Genomic DNA, 25,000 nt, shown 5'->3' with positions numbered 1-25,000 from the left:
CACACACACACACACACACACACACACACACACACACACACACACACACACACACACACACACAGCATCCTAAAATACAGGTGGAGATGCAGAATGGAAACCCAGGTGTGGATGAAAGTGACAGAGAGGTGTGTTTTTTTTTGTTTTTTTTTTGATGAAAGAGGATGTTTTAATGAAAGTGCAGGACATGGGTCCATCGACGTAATGAGAAGAAACAGTGCTGTATGCATCACAGCTCACACAGGCACACACCCATTCACAGCGTTTGACACACACACACACACGCGCGCACACACACACAAGGGCTGGACAGGTAAGAAGCGGCCAGGTGAAGCACACCTGAGAGCAGGTGAGACACATGGACGTGGTGAGGGTGGGGGTTGCAAGGGGGGGCTGGAGTATGTAGACAGAGCAGGCTTGGGGTGGGATGGGGGGCGGCGGTGGTGGTGGTAGCCGCTGCTGATGAGATGAGGGATGCCTTAGGTGCAGTCTGAATTAAGGCAGAGCTGTCGCTCGTAACTCGGCAGTTTGTGTTTCTCTGTTTCTGTCTTTGTTCTGTCCATTGTTGTTGCTGGGGATGGGGGAAATGTTGACGAGGAGGAATAGAAAGGAAAAGACCAACACAGTCCATCCTGGCATGTCCAGTTTACTTCATACCATCAACAGCTTTGGCGACTGCTGCGAATACTTCATCCACAGGGAGCTCAGAGTTCACCTGGAGAGAGATGATGACTGTCAATAAAAAGCTTCGCTTGGGAGGTTAAATTCCTACATGTATAGTCTGAAGCTATAAGAAAATAAAAATATAGCTTATATAATCATTTTTACACAGAATACACAATTTAGTACTGAAATCACACACTCCTTGATAATACCAGATTATCTTTTTATAAACAATTTTGTTTTTAATTATACATTCATATTTTTACATTCATTTCTAGATGTGATATGCAGCTTTTATAGAAAGAAAATGACTTTCACCATACCCATGTAATGTGAGAATGAACTGTCCTTTTAACTATTAAGTGCATCACGCATGTACACAGTATCCCAATAGCACCGCAAACAAGTTTTAGCCTACCTTCCTGACGATGCCGCGACCCTCGTAGAATGCGATGACAGGCTCTGTGGCTTTGTAGTAGAGGTCCAAGCGCTTCTTGATCGTCTCCTCGTTGTCGTCAGCACGGCCGCTGGTCTCGCCACGCTTCATAAGCCTCTTGACCATGGTGGGGCCAGAGGCGTCCACGTAAAGCAGCAGGCTTGGAGCACCAATCTTGTGTAGCGAAACATACACACAGCCACACACACACACACACACACACACACACACATACACACACACACACACACACACACACACACACACACACACACACAGTCAATAGCATGCCAGTGACACTGAGCCAGTCAAGTCAGTGGACCAGCATTAATCCAATGACAGCCCTGTAGCAACCAGATAGCGGCTCCCTCTGAAGTAAAACCCAGACCTGATCCAGGGCAGATCCACTGGATTTAGCCAGGATCAGTTCCAGAGACTACCGCCATCCAAGCCTCCCCCTCTAACCTAACAAGTGCCCACACAGCCAAGCCAAGAGGGCTTCACTGCGGTCAGCGTTCTGGTCAGAAAACCTCCCCACCGAGGCCATGTTATACCGTACATGCATCTTACTTCCAGCACGCTGAGCACTGTAACACAAGACCACTGCATCCAGACTGTATACAGACCAGATGCATCTGCATTGCAAATGTAATTTGCTGCAAATAGATGTGCTCTAGGCAGACATGAGTCCAATTACATTTATGTGGCGTAATGCACACACTTATGCCAACCAATTACAACCTTTTAGAATTACAATCCAGTACTCAAGTATATGATAAATGACTAATCACTCATTTTGTAATGGATTAAAGATGGATGTGTTACTGTCTGCTAACGTGCGTCAGCTCCATCTCGCTCCTACCTTCTTCTCGAACTCCTCGCCCTGCTTGACCTCACGGGGGTAGCCGTCGATGAGGTAACCCTTGGAGGTGTCGGCCTTGGCAACCATGGCATCCAGGATCATGTCCAGAACTGTGTCCTAAAACAGACACGTGCGTGATTAACCATGGATCAAAAGGAGATTTACAGTAAGGCCATGACATTGTAAGTGCTGATCCTGGCTTAAAACATGCTTTCATAGCTATTATCTTGTTTCTTTGAGAATAATTGTTATAACAGAAAAAGCTAAAAATAATAAATCTGCTGTCAGCAACCCAATGTGTGGGTTTATATTGGGCGTGATTTGGGGGGTAACATAACAGTTACTCAGGAAAAAGCCTTAAATAATTGAGGACAATGATAAAAAGTAATTTCCTCAAGTAATTGTTTCCTTTTATGAGCATGATGCAAAGCATCTTATCTATGTCACTCAGGTTTATGTTATGTTCGAATTTGGAAAAAAAAAACAAGGCTATGTTTTGATGTTGAATGGTTTCACTCAGGCTTCAGGACAGTATAGCTGGGTTTGCATGCACCCTTTTTTGTCATTCTGAATGAAGATTTCAGGTATACTATTACATGGGATATGATCTAATACAGGTTTGGGGTTTGTGCCTTTTTTTCATATTGAAGTGTTTATAGAAAGCATTTTTATTCGGTTTGGGCTTAAACCACATATAATCGCAGCATCAGGCTCCATGCCTAAGCCAGCCAGTGACAAAAGCTGTTTGTTCTACTCTGTTGTGTCTGAGTGTGTTTCTTGTTCAATCACTGACATTACTGTCATCATTCAATGACAACAGTCCACTCATTCTGAGTTTCTCACTAACAACACTTCACCCCTTCTTTGCCTTTCTCATTCAATCCCTCCCTTGCTCTCTCTTTCACACACATCGTCTCTCTTTCTCCCTTCCCTCTCTCCCTCCTCTCCAAATTCATCCTTTTCCTTTCTAATTCACTCCCTCCCTCGCTCTCTCTTTCACACACACCATCTCTTTCTCCCTCCCTCCCTCTCTCCCTCCTCTCCAAATCCACCCTTTGCCTTTCTCATTCACACCCATTTCCACCATTCATAAACCTCCCTGCTCTCTTTCTCTCTTTCCCTGCCTCACTCTCTTCATCTCTCCCTCCACTCCACACACCCCTTCACTACCTCACTTTATTTCTCTATCTCTCCCTCCATCCCTTCCATCTCTCTCTCTCTCTCTCTCTCTCTCTCAATTCACACACTCACCAGAGGCACAAGTTCTCCCTTCTGCATGATGGCCTGGAGGTTCTTGCCTCTCTCTGAGCCTGAGGCGACCTCGAGACGGAGCAGGTCTCCTGAAGACAGGTGAGTGTAGCCATACTTGGCCACCATCTTCTCACACTGGGTGCCCTTACCAGATCCGGGTCCACCTGGAGAGGACACACAGATGCACCTCAGTACAACCAGGCACTTACTGATTCAAATCAGCATGTACTAGAGCTTATGGCTGACTATACAGGCGTTACAAAGGTGAAAATTATGAAGAGTTGAGTGAAGTTCATCAAAATGTACAGGGTTAGGAGATCCCTGCTTCTAGAACTAATCTGACATCTGATTGGGTCAGATCCGTTCCAGAACTGAAAGAAAGCAGAGACTCACCCACAACGAAGATGATCTTCTTGCCCTTGATTTTGTCTGAATGGAAAAGAAAACCGTGGCAGTTAGGACCAGTTAGAAATGTTTGCTGTTACATTAAAGTGACTTTTCTACCACTTTCCTGTGTATCGATAAGTTACTTGTTATGTTTAGTTGTTGACTAAAGTGAATAAAGTCCAACATTTCTTGCCTCTACCTTTTTTGGAGGATTCTGGAGAAGAGACCAGTATGTCCTTCGAACAAGCACTTCCCATTTTGCCTGCTAGCTACGTGTGAAGCCAAGTCTGTTTTTTTTTCTGTCAGTGTTCTAAAACCTAACTCTTCAGTGTGTATACTTTTAACCAGTTCAACCTGTGGTCTGTTCCCATAGCAACAGTTGCTAACTACACAACAGTGTCTTTGGACCTCTTGGATGAACTGCTTCTTTTGCATTCTTAGAATGTTGAACGTTTAGAATAGTGAGGTTTGCTGTTCAGATACTACAAATGTGTGGTCAGTAAACATTTCAGAAGATTTCTGAAATAATAAGTGTACTAATGAAAGTTTGCTAAAAATCCTAGTTTGGGTCTTTTAGCAAAAATATCATGCTGTGAAATCTTTTCTTACATTTTCCAGCTTAGAACACAGACCTACTTAGTACATGTCCTGAATGGCTACTGGGAAAGACAGCTTTGTTCATCTGTCCTTCACATGACCATATACCATCATAATGAATTTGAAGATGATACCAAAACAAGTTGCCTATAAAAACATACCTCAAGAAAAGGTGTTGCATAGTGTTGCATGTTTGAACATTGTCTGGAATGTAATCAAAACTAGATAGGCTTGTACAATACTAACACTATTGAATCAATTTGTCTTTGTTTTAAACCCTAACCCTACTGTTCTTTAGTTCTCACACACATATTACATTCATTTTGTAAAACAAATTGTTACAATGTCTTATGTTTGCGGACACGTTTCACACTGAAGTATTCGGTCTCCCACACGTAGATTGGAGAGCAGTTTCTTTCCGAGGGCCATCAGGCTTTTAAATGGACAGTGATACAGTCTTGCCACTTTACATGTTACAGTTTTCTAATGTTTGCACTATCAGTAATATTGCACTACCTGATACCAGGCACACTTGATTAGTCTTTAGGTTAGTATAGGTTACTATATGTGTATTATATGCTTAGAAAATTGTATTGTATATTTATTTTGTATATTTAGTAGATTTATTATATGTTTATTATATGTGTAATTTATGTTCAGAGTACTTATACCTGTATGTTATGTTATGTTATTTTATGTTATGCTATGGTAGGTTGTTGTGCGGTGTCTTGTCTTGAATTTCAGTGCCCAGTCTGACTCTGTGTTGTTCTGTGCATCTGACAAATAAAATACTTGAACTTGAACTTGAAGACTGCAGAAATATATGCCTGGTGTTGCAGTTCATACAATGAACCACATGGGGGCAGTATAGACTTAACAAAGGCTTTCTACTGATCTACCGGTTACATGATGCTGTCACCTCCCCTTCCCCTGTTTACCGATTATTCACCCTTTGCCAGAATCTAGACTATTGTGAAAGAGCTTGTCCTCACTGACATTGTCCTCATTGATGGACTGTGAGCTATGTGAAGTGGATATCTGAGAAAGTGTTTGCTGCAATGCAAAATATCAGGTAACATCAGGTTGTGTACAAAACAAAATGAGGAATATTTACCTGCCATGGTGATCTGTTATGGTTCCTCTGTACAACATGAAAGAAAGAGAGAGCGAGAGAGGGTTAGTTATTCATACTGTAAAAGAAAAAAATGCATGAGTGAGTGAATCGTTGAATGAAGGAATATATATGTGTGTGTGTGTGTGTGTGTGTGTGTGTGTGTGTGTGTGTGTGTGTGTGTGTGTGTGTGTGTGTGTGTGTGTGTGTGTGTGTGTGAATGGATGAATGAATATGTGTGTGTGCAAGTGAGTGAGTGAATGGATGAATTAATGAATGTGTGTGTGTGTGTGTGAGTGACTGAGTGTGTGTGTGTGTGACTGAGTGAATAGATTAATTAATGAATATGTGTGAGTATAAGTGAGTGAGTGAGTGTGTGTGTGTGTGTGTGTGTGTGTGTGTGTGTGTGTGTGTGTGTGTGTGTGTGTGTGTGTGTGTGTGTGTGTGTGTGTGAGAGAGAGAGTGAAAGGATGAATGAATGGATGACGAGACTTTGTATTTTATTTCTAGAGTTTGCCAATGCAGACAGGCATCTCCTAATTCAGTGGTAGATGAACCATTCCTGCCTGTGCCTGATGATCACTACATATTGGCAGGCAGGCAGCAGCTGCCCCAAAGGGGGGAGGTGAGGCACCTGCTGAGAGGAGTTATCTGGACTGAGATCCTGGCTGACACCTCGACAGAATTTATCATCCTCAAGACCTCAGCCTTTCAGACCAGCTGCATCAATCACGTACGTTCATACAGGCGCCACTACACTGAACTACTCCCACCTACCTGGGGTTCAATTACTGCGTCTGAATCTGAAGGATTAAAGGTGCAGTCTGCAATTCTGTCATAAGCTTGCTGATATTTCAGCTCAACAGCCAATCAAATTACCACCACCCCTTCTGTCCTCTTCAAGCAACGTGTTTATTGGCTGGAAATGTCTTGATCCCAGCCACTTTGTTTGCTTCCCATTTCCAGAGTCAGGTCTGTGCACTAACACTGGAGATTTGTTTTAGCACACACATCAAACAGCCAGCCAGAGGACTGTCAGAGGCAATTCGTTGAATTTGGCAAAAAGTGCATTGGATTATAATCTCAGACTACACCTTTGAAATAAGGTAGCTGCCAGAACTGCTTGTCACCATGTGAAGAACTGATTACAGTAAATATGGGTGCTTAGCAGTGTGCTGGGACTGAGCCACTGGCTTAAAAGCTCTCTTGTTCGCTTCAGTGAGAATTCTATTAAAATGCCATGATAATAACACACACACACACACACACACACACACACACACACACACACACACACACACACACACACACACACATTGCGGTTTGGGTCAACAGCATGTATTACAATGAGGAATGCTTTTTTTTTTTAAACTAAACCTTATCTGGGTGAATGTGTGTGTGTGTGTGTGTGTGTGTGTGTGTGTGTGTGTGTGTGTGTGTGTGTGTGTGTGTGTGTGTGTGTGTGTGTGTGTGTCATTGTTACCACCACAGTTAATGTTGTAGAGGATGGCTATCTGACTAAGCTTTTTAAACATCAACCCATTGTACAGCAAATCCTTAATTTTCTCTAATCCCTATTCATTTATGGCAGTTTAGGCCACATGCACAGACTTGTCGCTTGTGGATTCAAATGAAGAAGTGAAATGTGGCAGAATAACATTGCGTGGGCAGGCCACCTCAGGACACCTTCAGCAGACCACTGCATGTGCCTGCCTGCAAATACATGCCCGTCTGCAAACACGGGCCCGTCTGCAAATACATGCTCGTCTGCAAACACATGCCCATCTGCAAACACGTGCCCGTCTGCAAATACATGCCCGTCTGGAAATACACACCCGTTTGCAAACACACGGCACCACTGCCAGGCGCTGCCCTTAGCTCTCTCCAGGAAGAGCAAGACCTCGCCAGGCAACCTTGTCCTCACTCACCGTGACTCTGTGACCAAGTTTGTCAAATGGCTTCAAGTACAGGAGAATTCACTGGGATCTTTATTAAGTACACGGCCCACTGCTAGCTCTATCAGTGTGAGAGGTTGTTTTTGTCATCTGCGATCATTTGGGTTAGGACACACTTTCAAAATGGAATCGTGTCCCAGTGTCCACTTGTCCTTGAGTGTGCAAACTGGTGTTATACTGACACTGTTTTAACTCACATGCAAAGCACATGCAAGCTAGGTTGCAGTTGATAGTATGATTGGGTAATGATGCATATGCTCTGATAACACTACAGACAGAAGGCATTCAATATCAACCTTAACCCAGGCATCCTGGCCTGTCTGCAGTGCCATTTAATCAACTGAAATATTTCTTAACTATGAAACTCTATGCATGTTTGTTAAGTTAGGATACTGTTTCCTCTAAATATGGCACCAAATTCTAACTCCAGACAGGTGGTGACTGTGGAGTGGGAGAGAGTTCTCCAGTTAGCTAAAGTACATTGAGCTAATGTGCCGGATTCCCAGAGGGCGTGGTGCACTTTGTGTCAGATTCCTAGAGGGTGTGGTGCACTTTGTGTGGAAATCAAATGGCTAATACACTGAGTTCTTGATGACTGAATGGGGAAAATGTTGGTAAATGAGGGATGAATGAGGGATGGTGAGGGTTTGGTGATGGCAGTGGCTTCTGATCTGGTGTACACAGGGTGGATCGCATTATTTCTGTCAGAACATAACTGAAAGACAGACTCTAGTTTGTGTGTTTTCGGTGAGTTATCCCTGTCAGTACATGACTGATAGATGCCTGACAGAGGGACTCCTCTGCTCTCCCCTGCTCATGGATCCTTGTGCTCAGCTCACATTACCTCCACCCCACCCAACCCTGGGTCAACCCACAGCAGTGGGGGTGCCGTCTTCCCATCTCAGTGGCAGGTGCGTGAGTCTGAGACACTGACCCTGAGTCTTTGTAAATGTCACAGAGACACATGATTCCTGATTCTGCACTGCATGTTCTCTCTCTGTCCCCCTCTCTCTCTCTGGGAATCCTTTCTTGACCTATTATGGTGTCCTCAGCAGTTGCCCTGGCATGCCAAAAAGAACCCCACCAAGGCCAATTAGCTCAATAGGCAGTACCCAGGAAGTCACATGGGTGAAAACAGTCTGTAATAAACTCACATGGGTCATACATTAACTGTTATGAGGCACGTATAAACTACGATATAGTTCATAACACTGGCTGTAATAAACTTGTGTATTTTTATAACTACTATAATACATCAGTACAACTGCACTGTAGTTTGTGACGCTAAAAGAAGGTGAAAACAGGCTGCGGGAAGCTCCCATTTAAATAAATGCTTTCACACATTTAATACTACACTACAATATAACTATAGTGTATTTCACAGTGCTGCACTCATTTCTGTCTGGTGGTGGTTGTGTGTGTCAGTAACTCCATACTCCATTGTATCTTTATTCCTGTGTTATATATAAATAGTGAAGCAATTCATGCAGCATAACATGTAATAGCCGAAAACAGACGGTGAATTAAAATTATATTACTGATTTGATATAATGATATGACACAACCTTTAAGCTCACTGTGTTCATTAGTGAAACCAATTAACTGGGCGTCAGTTTTTGAGCTGTGATCAGCAGAAACAGCAGTGAGGATAAAGTGTGACTTGGGCAGATAGTGTGACTTATTAGCAGCTATATGCATTTTCTGTCACTTTGGTCATCTTCGGAAGTGACGATGGTTTTCGCGTGATGAAACTTGAGCAGGGTCAAAGCACAGTGTGTAACATTACTATTAAAAGACTTTCCAAACTTGGAGGCAGTTATATTGCCAGCATCACGGCAGGTTTCACTGCTAAATGCAGTCACATGCACTGGGATCACTGACAGCACTCAGTATACACAAAAGCACATGTTCACAGCTTTACATTTGCAATATAACAGCACACAGCACTACATGATACATGATACATGCTACATGATATCAACATGCTCATTCAGTACTGATTGCATGGCATCCATGTCTAAAAGATAAATGACTGAGGACACGGTTAGCATGTACAAATTAAGTCCTGTATATGTCAATGGGAGCAGCTCCCTATGACATACTGGAGAAGTTTCAGTCATTTACTGCTCTCATCTCACAACAGACCACTTAGTCAGAGTCTTTCTAGATGTAGAAGTTACTGTGGCCATAAGGTCATAGGGCCATAAGGTGGGTGCTTCCAACTAAATTAATATCAAGAAATGAATTTGCTGAAAACACTGACTGATGCATCCTTATGTATGAGACAGAGATTTGCCTAGGATCTCTCCAGAGGTCTTATGCCACCTGAAATATCTGCCAAGGAAACCTCTCACCGTTACTGGGTTCAGGTTTAATGATATTTAATACTCAAGCTGTAGCATCCTAACCAAATACGGCTCCCGGGTTCAATTCCAACCTGCGGTCATTTCCGAATCCTACTCCCATCTCTCTTTCACACTCATTTTTCTGTCAATATACACTGTATCTGAATAGAGACAAAAAGCCCCCAAAACAAACTTTACTCTATATGCTCTCTCTCTCTCTCTCTCTCTCTCTCTCTCTCTCTCTCTCTCTCTCTCACACACACACACACAAGCTCTGAAGCTAAAAAAAGATGTTGCAGCTGTTCCCTTCCACTTTGGCAACACCACAGGCTGGGCAGCATGCAATGAATATCACCCCACTCTCCCTTACCCCTTTACAAAAAAAAACATGAATGCATGCATTGTGTGCCGTGCACTGTAATGAGTTTAGGCAACTAATCCACATTAACATCGCCTGTAGTTTTCCCTTCCACCATAAAATTGACCACTGTCCCTTTAAGGCAGAAGAGGGGTTCCATCTGACGTCAAATGAAAACGTGCAGAGCTGCTCTGCCTACAGTGTTTACAATAACGTGCAGGGTAGGCTGCAGATGTAAAAGAGTTAGCTTATATTGATACGTCCAGCCACACTATTTGTTTGCTTTATAGGCTGGGACTTGCTGGAGTAATCAATAGCATGCAGAGCCCTGTCCCTGCAGTGACAGCATGGAAGCTGTGTGAACACGGTGTTCCCATAGCAATGACACTGACAGCACAGGATGCTGCTTCTGAGGAAAGAAACGACTTGAACGAGGGCTTGAAGCATTTCCTCTCTCGAATGCCTGAGTGCCTCTTCGGGCAGCACTGCGTTCCCTATCTGGAGATTTTAATTGTTTGTTGTCCCGTGTCAGACATTTTTTGTTATGAACATTCCTTGCGTGAGGGTAATGACCGTAGGAGGCGTCAGTCATGCTCAGTCATGTTCGCACACATCTCTCTCCTGCATCGGCAGTGTTGTGTAATTGCATTGCATTTCTCTTAATGCTGCATGTCTGCCACAACCAGTGACCCCTAAAGCAGTGTCACCCACCATGCTGTGAGCTATGCATATGTACCCCTCCTGAAACACACTCACAGACACACACTCATATACACCACACACACACACACACACTAATTGTACCAGCACTCCCAGCCTCGCAGTGTTGAAATGCCTCTCTACTCTAGAGCACTTAAAGAGCTTCAGCGGAGTAGGCACTGTGCCATCCGACCTCCCCTACAAACCAGTCAATCTCTCTCTCTCTCTCTCTCTCTTTTCCACTCTCTCACTGTCTTTCTCTCTCTTCCTCCTGTGTGTTTCCTTCACCTCTGTGTGTGTGCGTGTGTGTCCTGCGTACTGACCTCTCTCTGTGAATGCTGAGGGCTGTCCAATAAGGCTGTTCTGGCTCCCCTCTGTCTAAGTGTCCCTGCTGAACGGCAGCCTCCCCCCTCCCATCCGCTGCTTTATATAGACGCTGAGGCAGCTCAGCCTGCAGTGCATTCTGGGAAGAGGGAGAGAGCAAGGGAGGGAGGGAGAGAGAGAGAGGGGGGGAGAGGGAAGGAGGGAGGGAGGGGGAGAACAAGTGAGAGGGAGGGAGGGTGAGAATGAGCAAGAGACAGGAGGGGAGGGAGAGAGAGAAAGACAGGGAGGGTGGGGGAGAGTGGGTGAGAGAGCATGTGTGTGTGTGTGTGTGTGTGTGTGTGTGTGTGTGTGTGTGTGTGTGTGTGTGTGAGAGAGAGAGAGAGAGAGAGAGAGAGATGGCGAAAGAAAGAGGAGGAGGGATGAGCTGCCATCAGAACAAGAGAGAGCTGTACACTGGTCCATTGCATCCTGCCTCTGCTCTTTCTTATTGGCAGCAGGGTGTTGGAGTTGAACAGTGACACAGAGGGAAGGACAGAGAGAGAGGGGGGCAGAGGGAGGGAGAGGAAGGGGCACGTGCCAGGGGACTCTGCACATTGAGAGTCTGTGAGAATGCGGAAGTCCTGCAGTGTCGCGTGTGTGTGTGTGTATGTGTGTGTGTGTGTGTGTTTATGGATCTGTTAGAATGTTTCTACACAGACTACACTAATGCAACGCTTCCATTCCTCCCTCTCAGAGTCACAGTAAGACATGATAGTATGGAGTTCACAAAAGGCTTGTGTTATTAAAGATCTCATAAATTAATGTTGACCAATATGTTTAGTGAAATTTCTGCTCTTAATGGACAAAAACCCACATACAGAAAGAGAGAGAGGGGGGGGGGGGGGGGGAGAGAGCGAGAACCCACACACCAAAAAATGTTGACAGTCAAGTTCAGTGCCATGCTCAGACAAACCAAACAGTGACACCACACCTCTGTTACCTTGCCATCTCCATGGTAACCTAAGCCTTACAACTCACCTGATATTCCGTCTCTTTGTCCTGGTGAAATGAGCCGTGGGTGCTCTTGAGCCCTACGCTAAAACTGATTAACAGAGATGAGAATATAAGATTGGCATTGTTCTATAAGTGTTTGCCTTTCCAGTTCCTTTGAAGGTTAGATTAATCAAAGTTGGCCTTTGTGTGGCTTGCTCTCCAATGAGTGTGTAACAGCACCTGACATAAGGATGTCAGTACATCCCAGTTAAAAGAATTGAGGCGATTTCATTTTGTGTGTGTGTGTACGTGTGTGTGTGTGTGTGTGTGTGTGTTTTATAAAAGATAACAAATGTAATTTTAACGTGACAGGATTTTGATGTGTCTCCAGTATGTGGTTAATTCATGTCCTCTCCCACAAGTTTCTCTGTTGGAGTGCTTAGGCTCAATAAGGGCCTCTGAGAAGATTAGCACTCATCCTGTTTAACATAGGGCTGTTTCTTACCCACTGCTCTAATCAGATCTGTGGTGTGTGTGTGTGCATGTGCATGTGCATGTGCGTGTGCGTGTGCGTGTGCGTGTGCGTGTGCGTGTGTGCGTATGTATGTATTTGTGAGTGTGTGTGTGTGTGTGTGGAAATGTGTGAATGCCCGTGTGCATGTTTGTCTAATTCACAAGAAACTCCTCTGAACAGAAGTCAGTGCTCGATTTGTCTCTTCTGCTTTTCCAGTATCACCAAGGAAACCCAGTGACTGTATTGGTGTTCAGGGTGTTAACAACCAGTTTAGCTCCTTGTTTTGCATATACCCTTGCCAGTCTGAATTGGAAGACTTAAGGCATAAAAACAGAACTTGCATAGCCTACACCCAACATTGGCAAAGTTCTTGTTTGACAGTTAATTCGAATTTTGTCCATGTTGACATTTTGCTCTGGCAGTTTCAAACCACACACACCAAAACCACATGCAAAGAACTTGCTCTCGACCAGCAGTGAGATCCAACAGTTAGGTCTGAAAGGGAAGACACACAGGGTGGAAGACAAACACTCCACGCAGATGTAACATTTGAATCTGTTTTATTAAAAGCACTGAGGACTTCCTGGTGTCCACAGACAGAAAAATAAATACAAACCCATATGTACATGTGGCAGTGACGCACATAAGCGTACCAGATGAGCCTGGTCAGGACTCAGTCACCTAACAGCTAGCAAGCTGAACCTTCCTCTGTTCTAGCCAACAGGTTCAGTGTAACCTTAACCCAGGAACTCCTTCATACGGTCGTACAGACACTATTAGTACTGGCAATACTTCCCCCTGGAGCTGAGAAAGCAGGGAAGAATAAAGAGCAGCTATAGGCAAAACACCAATCAAACTGCCTAAATAGCAGCAGCTGGCTCTGAAACTGATCTTGACCACATCAGGGCCAAATCTGAGCCAGATCTTAGCTGGATCAGGGCAGAATCTGTGTTTGGATCGGGGCCAAATGTAGACCAGATTAGGGCCAGAACAGGACCGAATGTGGACTGCATCAGAGCAGAGTGTGGGCTAGATCTGGGTCGAATGCAGCCCAGGGCAGCCGGCTTTGTGTTGTGGCTCCCAGTGAGTGCTAAGGGGAGCTTGTTAATCAGTAGCTCATCGATCGTCATTACTGAAGTACTTTCCATTCACACTAACAGCCCAGAGTGGGCTTGCAGTTAATGCACCTCATCGTTTCCCTGGGGATGCTACAAGAGCCAGATAGCACAGAGAACTACAACTAAAAAAGATACAAAGCAGGCACTAACCTCGGCTGCAAATACGCTCTCACTTTTGCCAAACAAAATATTTATATGTACACACACTGATGTATAACCTTTTTTTTACCAAGATTTAAAGAAAGTGCTTAAGTTCTTCATACTTGTGAGTCTACTACTGTACTATGTCATCTCTCAGTATTATCTGTAATGCTATCAGTTAACACCCATAAACGGAATGGGGGTTTTATGAACATGTTTGGCCACAAGATGGCGACAGAGCCCATGAGGGTGTCTCCACATAGCAAACAGTGGATTTGTCCTATTCCACTCAAGTGTTCTGTAATCACAAGTTTATCCTCAGCACAGTGACGTGAAGGAGAAAACACCTGAATCAATTGTTGCTGGGATGAGCTATCCATAAACACTGCAACACTTCACTGTTTGTTGTTTGTTTGTTGTAAATATGAACACAACACTCACAGGCTACATTAAGTAGCTTAACACACACAGACTCCAAACTCAGAGCAGACTGAGCTGTGACGTGTGTACAGTATGTGGCCAACTACCAGTGAGCTCATCACTGCTTTCAGAGTGGCCTTATGCCACCACAAGAGGATCTCTAAATGGCCAGCAGTCTCTGTGTGTGTCTGGGTCAGGTGTGACCCACATCAGGACCGAAGCGGTCCTCGCATCAGCAGCAGGCAGTAACTATATGGTGTAATGGTAGCTAGTAGGAACCTGATAGGTATCTAGTCCCATTCAAACAAAGCACTGATGGACAGGCCATCAGGATTCATGCCACTGAGAGCTTATGATCTGCATGGCATGACTACATCAAGTCTGATCTAAGGATAATGTCTTACACAAGACATTAGTCAGGCCCAGACAGAAGGTATACATCTCATACACCCCTGGTGGCTGATGGCATCTGATGTGAAAAATGCTAATTTCACAGCTTTTGCAAACGTAACTGACATTATTTCTCTGAATAAAGGCATAGACCTGAATGTTCTGAATGGCATGGATGCCCTTCAACATGTATGAAAATGAAATAGCCCTACAAAACATCCGATGCTATATGCTGAAATGTGGCACTGTAAAACTAGGGGGGAAATGTCTGCACAGTCTTCAAACTGTCACGGCTAAGGTCAAATTAATAATACTGCCATCCTTCATCAAAAGGCCTTTCAACTGGCCACGCCGTCATGAGTACATACAACACAGAGAAATTAAACCTACAGGTTACAATCAGAGTCAGTACATTTACTTAAGGCTGTGTAACACACACAAACGGTGAAACCCCCAGCTAAAGACACAGACCACACGTCTAACACCATCTTAGTCACGCACACACACACACACACACAGACACACACACACACACGTACTCTACACAACAGCCCTCCCGTATTCACACTCCCTCTTCATATTCTCTGCGGCTCTTTACCGCAGACTCGACCGCTAGCATCACCATCAGACACCTCCCCCCTCTCCCTCCTCTCTGCATCTCTCCTTCGGTGCTCAGGGGGTGCGAGTGAGGGCCCCCCCTGTTGAGGCGGGTCATAGAGAGTCTAGCTGGAGTCCCCAGAGCGTGCCTCAGGCTCAGAGTCGGCCTCTGTGTCTTCCTGCTCGTCGGAGGGCAGGTGGACGCGCTGCTCGTCCATGCGCTTGGCCTGGACACGCTGGATCAGGCTGAAGAAGTCCTCGTCGGGCACCGTGGGCGCCCGGGGACCAGCGTCTGGAGGAGAACACCGCTGGTCATCGATCCTGGATGACTGCACAGGGCCAGACAGGAGACATGCGTCAACAATAGAATCAAGTCTGACAACACACTACACCACTCTGTGCCTAAAGCCTCATTGTTTTTGTGGTACATTTTATGACCGCAATTATTAGCACTCAGTAACAGTGTTTAGTCTGTGATTCTAATACAATACACCAAATTGCTCCTCACAGTCCTCTAGCTGTCTGTTAAGTGTGTGTGTTAAAGAAATTCTGGTATTTATACAGAATATAAATTGGCTCTGTTAATGGGAAACAAACAAAGTGGTTCGGGTCGAGGCGTAAACAATTCCAGCCAATCAACACATTGCTTTAGGAGCACAGAGGAGAGCGGTGTAATTTGATCGGCTTTTGAGCTCAAATTTGCAAGAATCGCAGACCATACCTTTAACTCATAACTGTGCATTTATCTATCATTCTTTTTGGATTCCCGTCTTCTATTAAAGTATTGCCACGTGGTTTCACAAAAGCTAATGTGGTCTGCATTTACATCTGTCCATTTAGAAGACACTTTTCTCCAAAACAGCTTGTAATAAAAAACCCAGATACAAATTTTCACTGCATGTCAAACTCATGATGTCGGTGTTGATGACCCACAGGAGCAAGTGACAGACCTGAACCTTTCCACAACTATGCATCACAGGCAGACTTCTTCCCTGCTCTCCCCCTGTGTCTCTCCTCTCCTCTCTCGGAGTGCATCGTGACCTGTTAATCAGCACATCAGCACCTCTTTGATAGCCACTCTGTGTCTGAGTGGGACTGGCCTGATGGTTAGGCCTTGGTACACCTCATTTATCTGATTGGCCTGACTCATGATGGGTCATATGACATCACACAGACAGCTAATCACTAAATGGCTTTTTTTAAGTGAGAAACCCTTTTTACACTCTGGGTGTGTTTGCTGTGTGTCTCTGAGCGAGTAACTGAGTGAGTGAGAATGGAAAGAAAGAAAGGAAAGCAATGGAAAGAGCGTGTGAGGAAAGAAAGAAAGAAAAACACATAACATGTAAACGTTCCTCCTTTGAAACTATACTTTCATAAGCATGCTTCAGGCATCCCTTTTCTGTTCCACATGGCGCCATCTCTTTTTTTTCACTTTCCTCTATATTTCAGTGTTTGTCCAGGGATTATCTGCTTGACTAACTGACGACTGATGAGGATGTTTATGCAGTAATTTATAGAGAATGTTGTAAGTTTACAATAGGGCGGTATTGTTGAAACCACATTCCCTTTAACAGTGAGAGGAAATAGGTAGTTATCATGCAATGTATATATTGCTTTGCTTTGCGTTGCGTTGCGTTGCGTTGCGTTGCGTTGTGTTGCGTTGCGTTATGTATTTATTTATTTATTAATTTATGTTTGTTTGCTTCTTTATCGATTTGTTTATTTATTTCAAATCCCAAACCCCTTCAACATGGTCATTGTATGTGGCGATATTCTTCCTACTACAATTATTTTATGTTGATCTGCACTTCAACAATCCATGTGTTTGTTTACCACTTTACCAGATGTTACCACTCAAACTAACCCCATCGCTATCGCTATCAGTATGCAGAGTACGGTAGGTATAGTATGCCACTATTAAGAAGACACACTCTGTAAATGTGTTGCTAAATACAAACTCTGCACAGAACACAGTGTCCCAGATGGAAGCGGCGCTGGAACAAAACCGGCCCTGGAACAAAACCGGACCTGATAAGACCCGTACGGGCTGGGTTCATCCCAGAGACGTCCTCATTTTAGTGATGCATCTGTTGTTACAAGTCCATTGACATACGAAAGAAGGTTGCAGTACGATTTTATTTTAGATTTAAAGATTTAAAAAAAAATCTCTATTCTGTCCAACCTGGCAAGCTATCAATAGATTATAGATCTGACACACTTTTGACATAACTGTCTCATAATCCTAACTCTCATGTACCTGTTGACTAAATATCCATAATCCACATTGTAATGTGATCCTGATTCAACCCTTACCCCAAACCTAGGCCTATGTCTAGTCCTTATTCTACACTCCACAGTGTCATCAAATTACCTGTTGATTACTGCTGATGACCTGTTGTTTATGTCTGATGCTCTGCTGGTTATGTCTGATGACCTGTTGATTATGTCTGATGCTCTGCTGGTTATGTCTGATGACCTGTTGATTATGTCTGATGCTCTGCTGGTTATGTCTGATGACTTGTAGATTCTGTCAGATGACCCATTGATTATGTCTGATGCTCAGCTGGTTATGTCTGATGACCTGTTGATTATGCCTGATGCTCTGCTGGTTATGTCTGATGACCTGTTGATTATGTCTGATGCTCTGCTGGTTATGTCTGATGACCTGTTGATTATGTCTGATGCTCTGCTGGTTATGTCTGATGACCTGTTGATTATGCCTGCTGGTCGCAAGCGACTGGACGGGTGCCTCTCACCTGGCACTTGATTAGCATGTTGAAGAAGTCGTCGCTGGGTTCCTGGGCGTCGGCCTCTCCGCACAGGTGACCCAGGTTGTTGTTGGTGATCCTCAGGCCTGGCAGGTTGCTCACGCTCACCCGCTGGTCGTCTAGGCGACGGCTCTGAGAGCTGACGATCAGGTCAAACAGCTCCTCAGTTTGAGGCGAAGTGGTGAGGCTGGGGTCTGCCAATATAAGAATTCAAATAATAATCTTAATAATAAAACATTAACCATCATTCTTAGTTCTCTTAGAGACTTGGCATGGATCTGAGGCTTGGCGTGGACACTGGCATGGACACTGCAAGAAGACAGATATTAAGCTCGGGTGTGCTGAGAAACCTGTGTCTCTTATAACTCTTATAACAGATTTTGGTGCCTCCTAAATCACTACAATTTCCACAGCTCATGTGTGCATGCTCAATATGAATTGTGTTTGATTTATTTATTTATTATTTCTGTTTTCTCCTTTCTAAAGTGTGCCACTGACATAGGGCCTGATCTGCAGTGGAATCCGTTGACTTGTCAGAGGGGTTGAACCAGAGGGTGTTAGATTTCATTGAATCCAATATACTGAAGCTATATCATATTATTTAGTATACACCTATGTTCAACATACGGAGCCATCAAATCTGTCCCTTGATCCCTAGGTGTCTTGGAAGCAGAACCATTAGGTCTGGTTCCTGTCTTTTGTTTGAAGCCAGCCAGAGCCATCAAGCTTGCTTCCTGGCCTTTTGTACGAAGCCAGCTAGTTTGATTGCTGAGCCATGTGTGGGATATGCCCGAGACAGGCATACTTTTATTCAATGTGCATTTATTCAATGTGATTAAATTAGGGTCAGAATTCTAACCAGGTTAATTAGCAGTCATATCCCCTCAAACTGATACCTACCCCCAGACACACACTTCCCCTCCCATATCTCATGTCATTGTTTACATGTTAATTGTACATTATAAGAGACGTGACTCTGCAATTACTTTGAAAGAATTATCTCGTGTACGCTGATATGCGAGTTGATTGTTCTGTTGCGTTGGAATAAACCTATTTCTTACGCTGGACACTTTCCCGAGTTCCTGACTATCTGCAAACCTAATCTTGGACCAAAGACGGACAGCAAGATTCTTTCAAGGGCATCACGGAGGCGTCATACCGATCATGTCACTGAGTGGGGAGCTGGCGGCCTCTCCATCCTCGCCGTTCTGGGGCTCGTCGAGGTGGCAGCGCTGGTCGTCCATGCGGCTGCTCTGGAACTTGCTGAGGAGGTCGAAAAAGCAGGCCTCATCGGAGGGGTCGCGGCCCAGCTTCTGCAACCGACACACAACACAGAGGTCAGAGGTCGCAACGGCAGATGTTCCCACATGCTACCCGCTGTTAGTCCCTCACTTCCTGTTTACCGCAGGAGAGCTGGTCTAGTTGTTTAGAAATGAGTAGGGGTCAGCAGAGTGCTTAAGAAGGCTACGATACGCTCTATGGGAGATGGAGAAAATGCATTCCACCGTGAGTACACAGTACGTCAGGGGAAACAGATTCACAAATACTGTGTGTGTGTGTGTGTATGTGTGTGTATGTGTGTGCGTGTTTATGTATCACCCCTCTGCGACACTGTTTGCTGCACCAGGACCTAAAACGGCTCTGTTGATTCGCTGCTCCAGCCCCTCAGTGCATTGTTCCGACATGACAAGCCCTCCATGGGTGCTCTTATCAGAAGTTCTGTCGAGAGTCCAATGCACCCCACACACTTTATCGCCACGACCTTTAACTGGTCAGCTGCTCAAACACACACACACACATTCAGGGAATGCAGAGGCAGTTGGGAATCTCTGCATAAATGATAAGTAGCCCTCTGTTCTTCCTAGGGTCTAGCAGTGTACATTCGGCCAGCCCTAATCAACATCCTCAACTACCCCCCACCCCAACCCCCCACACACACACACACACACACACACCACACACACACACACACACACACACACACACACACACACACACACACACACACACACACACTCCTACACACGAGGATGTGATTGTGGCAAAGAGCTACGAGGTCCACCCCCTGCTTACGCTCCTCTCCTTCCCAATCAGACTGGGCTAATGTAGACCATCAAAGACAGTAGTGGTCAGGAAATCAATGGAGTCTAATGAGCAGGCTCAGGCCTCTAGACATTTTCTCCCCAACGACAACAACAACCGCAGCAGCAGCAGCAGCTCAGGGAAAACCGGGGTCCGGCTAACGCAGATCTGACGGACAACTGCAGCATTTGTAAAAAATCTGCACTGCCATGTGGTGGGACTTTGCCAGAGGACTTTCTGAGGGTCCATACGCCACAGCTGAACAGTGTGTGAGGGCATGGCGATCACACAAACAACAGCAAGATCTAGGTCATCAGTAACAATGAGCCATAGACAGGCAGAGTTTCACAGGACCAAAACTTTCACGCAATTACCGAGCAAAATCATTTACAGTAAAAATACTCTTTCAAATAACAAACATGCAAAATCAAAAGCCTGCACCAATTTACTAAATTAACCAAATAAGATATTTGCACTCATTCTGTTTTGAACATTTTGATGACAGGACAAAAGACTTTCAATGTAACACAAACAGCAGTTAATAAAGCAGCCTTGAAATCAAAAGCAAGAGGTAATACCAGAGCTGCAATCGATCTCGCTCCAGGAGCTGATGGCTAACAGAGCAACGCTTCTCTCCCAGTAGCACCTCGCTCTTCCTCTCTCTCTTCCGATCTCTTCCCTGTCTCTATCTCTCACTCCCTGTGCTTACTCCCCCTTCTCTCCCTCGCTCAGTCTTTCTCTCTCACACACACACACAAATGCAGGCATGCACACACACACACACACTCAATACCCTCACGCTCTCACTCCCCTCTGTCTTTCCTTCTCCCCCTAATTTTCGCTCTCATACATCCTTCCCTCTTTCTATCTCTCTGTCTCGCTCTCTCTCTTTACTTCCCCCTCTCTCCAATTTTTTTCTGTTTCATTCTCCTCCCGTCTCTCTTTCCCTACCGCCTCTCTTTCCTCTCTCTCCCTTCCTCCCTCTCTCTTTCACTCCCTTTTTTCCCTCTCCCTCTCCTTCTCTCTTGGTCTGCCTCTCTCTCCCTCTCTCTCACTCTCTCTCTCTCTCTCTTACCCCCCCCCCTCTCTCTCCCTCTCTCTTGGTCTGTCTCTCCCTCACTCTCTCTCTTACCCCCCTCTCCCTCTCTCTCTCTCTCTCTCTCTCTCTCTCTCTCTCTCCTGCAGGCCATAGATGTCCCAGCTGTACCCTTTGCCTGAGCTGTGGGAACAGAAGTCATTATGGGGGAGTGGGGTTCCTCTGATCAAGGTCACATTGTCAGGCAAGAGAAGAGGAGAGGTACGGGGGGAAAGAGAGAGAGTGAGAAAGTCGAAAAAAGAGTAAAGGAATCAAAGGACCGAGGGATAGAGAGAGAAAAAGAGGGACCGATGGAAATAGAGAGAAGAAAAGAGGGAGAGGAGGAATAAAAAAGAAGGAGAGAGAGAGAGGGGTTTCTGTGTTAAATAGGTAGCTCATCCCAGTGGAAAAGCACAGCTGCCCCCACCGTTAGGGAAAGATAGAATCACACAACCTTGACAAGGTAACAAGGTCATCTAAATTTAGAGCTTCATTCAACATCCATAACAGTATTGATGGACACACTTGGTAAACCCTGACACATTGGTCCATGTTCAAAAACCCACCATTAATCTTACTGCGAGTTTTCCAGAAAGCAGGTGGTTGGTGTTTGCCTCAGTGCCTCATTCTTAGTATTATGTAGCCTTTTCATCGAGCTTTACATCTCTCTTTCCTCTCAATCTGTGAGGCTCATACTACGGATGGTGTGTTTGGTTCAATTATTCAATTACATGGAGGGGTGAGGGAGACAAACAGACAGAGATTGGAGGAACTTGACCTGATTGGTTGGAACTTGGCTCCATCCGAGTGACATCACAGTTGCCATAGAAACTGAAACTCCTCATTACTGTGACCGGGCCTGCTCGCATGGCCACACACATGCACACACCCGCACTCACAAACGCACACAAATACACAGACACACACAAACACAGACACAGACGCACACTCACACAAATGCAGAAGTTGACACACATATCCTAACACAAACAAAGACAAACACAGATACAGAATCACACACACACACACACACACACACACACACACACACACACACACACACACACACATTCCTCTGCTCTCAGCTCCCTCATAGGGTTGATGGACTGGAACTGATTGGGTTTTGTCTGTGTCGTTTGTGTTTCATTCATCTAAAATCTAGTCTGAAACTAAAAAAAGTAAAAATGAGAGAAACCTGTAAAATATCGCAAGCAGTGCTCTGGCTTTGGATTACAATTATTTCCATGGGAATTTTAGTTAAATGCTAGACATTGTAGCATTTTGTATAATATTATCCATATACTAATGAGAATGTATGCCAGTTGAACATGGAAACCGACAAATGTGAGTGAGTGTGAACTTGCTTTGTGTTCTTCAGCTTCAGTTATGATTGCCAGAAAGTATGACTCTAAGTGTAAACGGATGAATCCTGTGGTGCCTGCATTGTGTGTGTGTGTCGCTGCTGCGCTACCTGTCTTTTCATTGATTTCCGAGCCGTGCGTCTCACGCAGGCAGTGTGCACGCTCTAACTTGTTAACATGGGCGCCAAAATGATAATCAACAGGTAATGCAGCCGCAACACACATGCAACGCAATACAGCCTGACAGATCTCAGTTTTTCTTTGCTACAAAACACGCTGCCAAAGACTATTCTAGTGGCAAATACGATGCTGGGATTTTTGGCTGGGTCAAAGACGGTACATTCATTATACAAGTGCCTCCCCCACCCCGCACACACACACTCGCGCATGCACAATGACACATAACATGGTACGATGTCATTCATATTTGTCTCTGTTTTGTCATACAGTGTACTCTCCCTCCTCTTTCTCACACAAGGCTAGCCTTGGCTAGGGCATACAGTAGAAGCTCCAATCTCTCCATACAGCAGCTCTCACCTTCTCCCAAATTACTTTTCATTGATCGCTGTGAGTGGAGGGCTTGCCTTGGACACAGCCTTTAATACAGCACACTGATGCCCGAGCAAAGCCATGAGATTTAATCAGGCCACTAAAAGCAGTGAGTGGCTTAGGCTTCTGCCAGATCACAGGAGTGTGCACATAATGCACCCATAATGTACAAGAGTGTGTGTATAATGCACCCATGTCTGATGTTCTCCTAAAGAACACTACAGTCGGACGAATAGACGTGCAATCATCTGGCAGGTATTGTGGGATTGTATTTAATTATTTACTCTGTAAATAATTGCATTGCATTTAAGTGTGTACACTGAATGACTGTGTAAATACAGTATGGGCACTATGTTTTGAATGACTGAGACAAAAGTAGCTGATCAAACGATTGGTGATATATGAATCCTGGCCGCATCCTGCATTAGCTTTGTGTCTGAGAGGAAATTCTTCATTCATATTCAGCTACGTCTGTGCAATTACCTGACTAACTGTCAATACTAGTGATAATGTGATGATTGGACACTCTGCCAACACGGTGGGAAATTGGCTTGTGAAAACCGTTCCCAGTCAATCAATCCCAGATAAATCCATCTCAAGTCATAATCAGCCTGAGGCACAGGGCCTAATTACAGCAGAAATTACCAATCATCCACACAGAGCACTTACCGGCGGGGATACTTGTACAGTGATGTCGTCGGTGTCTACGGGCGAGTCTAACCACTGCCTCTCGTCCGACGACTGGCTGTCTGCGTAACCTTTCCTCCCGCTGGTCTGGGAGAGCTGGCTCTTGGATCTCCTCGAGATGCCGTCCATGTCCTGGCCATCACCGTTCTACAGTCAACGACAAACAACTTCCCCAGTCATGGAAGAGAGAAGGAGTCTTTCAAAAAAGAAATCCTAAAAAAATCAGTCACTGTCACACAGTGGTGTTTTACACTGAATGCTGTGCGCCTGACCCTTGGTGGGGAGTTACCTTCTCAGACGGGTACTTCCATAGGTCCACACTGTCCAGGCTGTTCCTCTTGGTGTACTTGGGTCTGGCTCCTACCAGGAGGAGAAAAACAAAAGACCAAACATGGTGATGACTAAGAGCACACAGCGGAGTTCAGCAAGACTGGGTTTTCTTAGCACTGAATAATTAGATGCTATGCTGTCATAATTCTGTGTGCGTCTGGAGAAAGAATGAAAAAAAAAGACTGAGCAACCAAACAATGAATCAAGACAGAGACAGTACAGCAAAGGATCGTAAGACAATGAACGTACTTTTACAGCAGTTGATTTAGAACCTAAATATAAAGAGTAACCGAGTCCAGGAACACACAAAGCTAAAGTTAGAAGTGAACTGTATGACGGTGCACTGCCATGAAGAGCATGATCCATCGCCTCACTTCAAATGCACAGACACGGACACTATTTACAGCATACATGCATACTGTCTTGCAAAGGTACAGGAGAACTGTAATGGCAGCCGTTGTTAACTTCTCGTGAGAGTAAGAACTGATGGGGCAGTGCAAATTCAAACACTCTCTACAACACAGACAAAGACACACACACACACACACACACACACATACACACACACACACACACACACACATTAACTGTGACTATTACGAGAGATGAAGAGAGTGCATTCCAAGTCTTATAAATATTTACTGTCTTCGTTCTGGTGATAAGTGGTGTGAATTCTGTGTGAAGTAGATCTTCAGGGAAATCAGAGGCAGAAGTGTGTGACAAAAGAGGCAGGACTCAAAGCAGTGCGAGAAGCTCTCCCGACGCTAGAATCTCAAAGGCCTTTTCTCTCTACAGTGTGAGTCCTTTCATACGGCTGAGGACAGATGTGAGGAATTGGATTATTTCTTCCACTGAATCAAAATGGATTCCCTTCGTTGCCCAAACACAGATGAAGCTCTAGATCTGTGCTCAGGATAATGGTTCAGAGCCATAGAGATTTCAAGATACAGGAGTGTGAGTACAATGCCCATTAATGCACAAGAGTGTGTGTACAATGCACCCATGTCT

At 44.8% G+C, this 25,000-nt stretch overlaps 2 protein-coding genes across 3 annotated transcripts in view; both read right to left on the bottom strand.

The window, feature by feature from the left end:
* Positions 1–143: 143 nt before the first annotated feature.
* ak1 (adenylate kinase 1) lies at positions 144–11,087 on the bottom strand. Its single transcript, XM_012815731.3, has 7 exons — positions 10,988–11,087; positions 5,311–5,337; positions 3,606–3,641; positions 3,213–3,376; positions 1,962–2,078; positions 1,082–1,273; positions 144–715 (listed from the first exon to the last, which is right to left on the bottom strand). The coding sequence occupies exons 2-7, from the start codon at positions 5,315–5,317 to the stop codon at positions 647–649; spliced, it is 585 nt and encodes a 194-aa protein (XP_012671185.1). The 5' UTR covers positions 5,318–5,337; positions 10,988–11,087; the 3' UTR covers positions 144–646.
* Positions 11,088–13,017: 1,930 nt separating this feature from the next.
* Positions 13,018–25,000, bottom strand: part of gpsm1b (G protein signaling modulator 1b) — a 35,225-nt gene continuing 23,242 nt past the window's right edge. For both annotated transcript variants that reach the window (XM_012814219.3, XM_031577248.2), the window contains exons 10-14: positions 23,952–24,022; positions 23,645–23,809; positions 19,068–19,221; positions 17,897–18,102; positions 13,018–15,469 (exon numbers count right to left, since the gene is read on the bottom strand). In XM_012814219.3, coding sequence (XP_012669673.2) covers positions 15,266–15,469; positions 17,897–18,102; positions 19,068–19,221; positions 23,645–23,809; positions 23,952–24,022 — 800 coding nt within the window. In that variant the 3' untranslated portion in view covers positions 13,018–15,265. The remainder of the gene's footprint in view (positions 15,470–17,896; positions 18,103–19,067; positions 19,222–23,644; positions 23,810–23,951; positions 24,023–25,000) is intronic.

The sequence above is a fragment of the Clupea harengus genome, chromosome 12 (genome assembly GCF_900700415.2).
Source record: "Clupea harengus chromosome 12, Ch_v2.0.2, whole genome shotgun sequence".
Taxonomy (NCBI): Eukaryota; Metazoa; Chordata; class Actinopteri; order Clupeiformes; family Clupeidae; genus Clupea; species Clupea harengus.
Note: the sequence above shows the minus strand (reverse complement) of the source record. Positions and strands in the feature narration are given on the sequence as shown.

Excerpts from the sequence above, each read along its gene's own strand:
- ak1 (XM_012815731.3), bottom strand. Across the intron at positions 3,377-3,605 it reads GAAGATCATCTTCGTTGTGG|GTGGACCCGGATCTGGTAAG; the intron begins GTGAGTCTCTGC and ends TGTCCTCTCCAG. Across the intron at positions 2,079-3,212 it reads AGGGAGAACTTGTGCCTCTG|GACACAGTTCTGGACATGAT; the intron begins GTGAGTGTGTGA and ends TGTCTGTTTTAG.